General features: G+C 54.1%; 1 protein-coding gene across 1 annotated transcript in view; it reads left to right on the top strand.

Moving 5' to 3' along the window:
* TUFM (Tu translation elongation factor, mitochondrial) overlaps positions 1 to 3,285 on the top strand; it is a 4,199-nt gene extending 914 nt beyond the window's left edge. The window contains exons 2-10 of the mRNA XM_007452801.1: positions 105 to 299; positions 769 to 935; positions 1,150 to 1,254; positions 1,346 to 1,510; positions 1,658 to 1,790; positions 1,874 to 1,978; positions 2,078 to 2,229; positions 2,319 to 2,438; positions 2,921 to 3,285. Coding sequence (XP_007452863.1) covers positions 105 to 299; positions 769 to 935; positions 1,150 to 1,254; positions 1,346 to 1,510; positions 1,658 to 1,790; positions 1,874 to 1,978; positions 2,078 to 2,229; positions 2,319 to 2,438; positions 2,921 to 3,094 — 1,316 coding nt within the window. The 3' untranslated portion in view covers positions 3,095 to 3,285. The remainder of the gene's footprint in view (positions 1 to 104; positions 300 to 768; positions 936 to 1,149; positions 1,255 to 1,345; positions 1,511 to 1,657; positions 1,791 to 1,873; positions 1,979 to 2,077; positions 2,230 to 2,318; positions 2,439 to 2,920) is intronic.
* Positions 3,286 to 4,757: the final 1,472 nt, after the last annotated feature.

Here is a 4,757-nt window from a genome sequence, read left to right as displayed (position 1 = left end):
GCGGGCGGGCGGGGGGGGGGCGATTACGGCCCGGGTTCACGTGGGTTCTTCGGGAGCGGCCGGGCTCAGACCAGCGCCCTGACTCCAAGCCTCTGCCCCGGCAGGTCTCGGCGCCGGCCCGACCCCACTGCTGAAGGGTCTTTTGCGGCCGCTGAAGGGCCCGGCATTGCCCCTCTTGTGCCGCGGCCTGGCTGTGGAGGCCAAGAAGATCTATGTGCGCGACAAGCCCCATGTAAACGTGGGTACCATTGGCCATGTAGACCACGGCAAGACCACACTGACCGCGGCCATCACGAAAAGTAAGCAGGGTTGGGGTGGAGGCTTCCGGCAGCGCCCGCTCTGCTGGCAGGACCTGGAGCCAGGGAGGTGGGACCCGCGGAGAGGCTGCTAGAGGTGTTTAGTGTGACCCCAGGCGCCGGAACTCGGGCGGACAGTAGGTTGCAGCATGCAGGAGACAGATTTCCCGTAGACATGGAGAAGTTTGTGGTGCCTAAATTGGGGGACCCCGAATGGCCTACCTCCAGCCCTGGGGAGTGCCGTGTAAGCAGAGGTGTTACCCTAGAGAAGTCACAGGGATGGCCCTTGAGGCCCTATAATCTTTCTTTCTGACCTGAAGTTACCTCTGCTCCAGGAGTTGGAGGGCGTCTCGGAAGCCTGCTTCTCCCAGACTGTCCTTTGTATAGGTAGGAGGGGCCCAGGGGTGTGGCCTGAGCCCCTCTTCTACCTGTGGAACTTTAGCTGAAACGTGTGTTCCCTTCCTTCCGTTAGTTTTAGCCGAGGGAGGTGGGGCCAAATTTAAGAAATACGAGGAGATTGACAACGCCCCGGAGGAGCGAGCCCGAGGTATCACAATCAATGCCGCCCATGTGGAGTACAGCACCGCTGCGCGCCACTACGCCCACACTGACTGTCCCGGTCATGCAGACTACGTTAAGGTGGGAGCTGCTGGAGACAGGGCCTGGAACTGCCCCCACCTCGGGAAAATGTTAGGTTTGTGGGGAGGAGGTTAAGAGAGTTGAGATGTATGGTTTTGAGATCACGGATCTGTGGGCCTGGCCAGTCACAGCAGGTGGTAAGGAGGTGGCTGGGGAGCTGAGGAGGTCACTGACCTACACTGAGTGTTTCCTCTCCTCTCCTCTCCCTCCCCAGAATATGATCACAGGCACAGCCCCCCTCGACGGCTGCATCCTGGTGGTGGCAGCCAACGATGGCCCCATGCCCCAGACCCGAGAACACTTATTACTGGCCAAACAGGTACCCAGAGCCTGGGTACGGGTGGAAGGAGGAAGGTGGGGCGGTGTTGGGCCACTCAGGACACCATCTCTATGTCTTTCCCCACCTACAGATTGGAGTAGAGCATGTGGTGGTGTATGTGAACAAGGCGGATGCTGTGCAGGACTCTGAGATGGTGGAGCTGGTGGAGCTGGAGATCAGGGAACTGCTCACTGAGTTGGGCTACAAAGGGGAGGAGACTCCGATCATCGTTGGCTCTGCCCTCTGTGCCCTTGAGGTGAGGGCGGGGTCGGGCAGGAGCTGCTGCTGGCTGGGGATGGGGCTGGATGGGCATCAGAGCTCTGCTCTGAGTCTGGAGACTGGCTCTTGGCAAGTAAGAGGAGCAGAATGGAAGTTTCAGCGTCCTGTCACCTCCCGCTCATAGCAACGTGACCCTGAGCTAGGCCTGAAGTCTGTGCAGAAGCTGCTGGATGCTGTGGACACTTACATCACAGTGCCCACCCGGGACCTGGAGAAGCCTTTCCTGCTGCCTGTAGAGTCAGTGTACTCTATCCCCGGTGAGGACCCTGCTCATTTGCACTCCCTTCCCCACACAGAAGCTTCACCCGGGGTCCCTGATATCCTGTCCTGTTTCTCCCAGGCCGGGGCACGGTGGTGACAGGCACACTAGAGCGTGGTATTTTGAAGAGGGGAGATGAGTGTGAGTTCCTGGGACATAGCAAGAATATTCGCAGTGTGGTGACAGGTACAGAAGGAAGCTTTGGGACCCAGGGGCTCCAGGATTACCCCTCCCCTCGCAGACCCCTTATGCCTTCCCTCTGCCCCACACCCTCCTCCCTCCTAGGAATCGAGATGTTCCACAAGAGCCTGGAGAGGGCAGAGGCAGGCGACAACCTTGGGGCCCTGGTCCGCGGCTTGAAGCGGGAGGACCTGAGGCGTGGCCTGGTCATGGCCAAGCCAGGTTCCATCCAGCCCCACCAGAAGGTGGAGGCACAGGTGAGGGCCCCCTGTGATGGTGGGCAGGCACCGTGGAGAGGCTCGGTGCTTCCAGCCACGCCCAGCTCCACCGTCGTTTTCTCTCACAGGTGTACATCCTCAGTAAGGAGGAGGGTGGCCGCCACAAGCCCTTTGTATCCCACTTCATGCCTGTCATGTTCTCCCTGACTTGGGACATGGCCTGTCGGATTGTCCTGCCTCCAGGGAAGGTACGATGTATGTGACAGTGTGGGGGACTTTTCCCTCCTAAAGAGAAGCTGGCTGATGATGCAGGTGGAACTGGTGACGGAAGGGCCTGGATCAGTGGATTTAGGGGGAATGAGTCCTCATCTAGTATTCCTTAGCTTTGGTAGCATTTACCCACAAAGATTTCCCAGAAAAGTTCCTGTGGTTGAGAGTTCCAGTGTATTTTACATAAGGGCTCAGAGGAGCCCTGTAACTAAGAAACTTGTATAACCCAAAATTCCCTAAACATTTTTTTCTCAAGAAAAATGTTAGAAACACTAATCACCAGTCCTTTCCTGCCTTTGCATATGCTGTTTGCATGTGCCTAACAGCTGGGATGAAGGTATCCCCAGAAGGAATCGTCACCCTGCTTCATTTTCCCATACCTTTAACCTCCTTGGTAGCAAACAAATAGGGAATGGAGGCGCCCTGAAGAACATGAGTGGTCCTTGTCTCTGCCCTCCAGGAGCTTGCCATGCCCGGGGAGGACTTGAAGCTCACCCTAATCCTGCGGCAGCCAATGATCTTAGAAAAAGGCCACCGTTTCACCCTGCGAGATGGCAACCGGACCATCGGCACCGGCCTCGTCACTGACACGCCACCCATGACCGAGGCGGACAAGAACATCAAGTGGAGCTGAGTCTGGACCTCTGCTGGGGCTCTCTTGTGTGGCTGCCCTGGCCAGTGTTCTCTCCTGCCTCTCATGCCCCCTTCTCAGGGCAGAGGCTGCAGCCCAGCCGAGTTGCGGCTAGACTGACACTTCCCCTGGCCAGAGGGCCACGTGGCCGGCCAGGTGAGGTAGGTCAATAAACTGTTCTGTGAATAGAAAGCTAGTTTGTTTGCCTTGTGTCCTTTGTACACACTGGAGAGGATGAGGAATATAAAAATGGAGCTGGAGCTTCCCTGGTGGCGCAGTGGTTGAGAGTCCGCCTGCCGATGCAGAGGACACGGGTTTGTGCCCTGGTCTGGGAAGATCCCACATGCTGCGGAGCGGCTGGGCCCGTGAGCCATGGCCGCTGAGCCTGTGCATCCGGAGCCTGTGCTCCACAACGGGAGAGGCCACAGCAGTGAGAGGCCCGTGTACCGCAAAAAAAAAAAAAAATGGAGCTGGACACATAGCTTGGGAGAGATCCCTGAGCCATTTGAACTGAGATCACCTCTCTAGCCTCAAGAGTTCATCTATGGTACAGGGTGGAAAAGTTCCTGTCTTAAAGCTGTCACCACTGCTGTGACAACTTGAGAAAGGCAGAGAAGCTAAATTAGGATTGAAAGCTATTCGAGTGAGCTTTGTATGATTGCCTAGCAAAACGCTACATATAATAGGCTATATTTTGGATATCCTACTGGGAGATACCGGGAAAGTGGTTGTAGCTTGGGCCCAGTTCAGGTGCCAAACCCACCTGGTTTCCTCTGAGTAGTTACTAGGCTGTTAATGTCTAGCTGCCTTTATTTAAGCTTGATACTGGGAACTGTACCTTACCCAGCTCATAAAATATACTTGGTAAACACATAATTTGCTTGATGGGTTATCACCACCATATCACTAATTCCAAACAGGAGTGAGAAACTAGCATGTCCTGCTGGGAACAATCAATCATAACTGAAGTTATGGTTACTGAAAGTGAATAAAATATTTTGTCCAAGTAAAAAAAAAATTATAGCATGAAAGTTTCATTTTCAACATTTACTTATATTTAACACTAACAAGGTCTGTTTATCAAATACACAGGGAGTAAAATGCTGAGATTTGGGGGAATTCCCCGGTAGTCCAGTGGTTAGGACTCTGCTTTCACTGCCCTGGGCCAGGGTTCAATCCCTGGTCGGGGAACTAAGATACCACAAGCTGCATAGCACGGCCCAAAAGAAACAAAAAAATGCTGCGACTTACAAAAATTTGAAATTACCAGTCAGATGCTGACCCCCAACAAAAATGGTAACATTCAGCGGGGATTAATGGGCACCCTTTCAAACTTGGATCCTGACAAATGAGTATATTCAGGACCGACAACCTGTTCACAAGCAGCTCAGAAGGGAGGGTCTTGGGCCCAACCTGAGAGCTGTTTTGAGAAAGCCTGATCTGTGATTCCAGAACGAGGCAAACTTGAGAGGGCAAAGGAACTTCATGAAAAGTACTGTCCAACAGTAAAGCGAGGTTACTTGTTTTACCCTCTTCAGTGTCCAAGGTGAGGCTGAAGGGTTTCACAGGAGGATTCCTGACAGGGCGGGGGAGGCTTAGTTCCCTTCCAACTTCAAGACTTCTGCTCTTAGGAATAAATTATCATCAAAAGGGCCACTCAGGAATG

Source organism: Lipotes vexillifer, unplaced genomic scaffold (genome assembly GCF_000442215.2).
Source record: "Lipotes vexillifer unplaced genomic scaffold, Lipotes_vexillifer_v1.1 scaffold426, whole genome shotgun sequence".
NCBI classification, from domain to species: Eukaryota; Metazoa; Chordata; class Mammalia; order Artiodactyla; family Lipotidae; genus Lipotes; species Lipotes vexillifer.
Note: the sequence above shows the minus strand (reverse complement) of the source record. Positions and strands in the feature narration are given on the sequence as shown.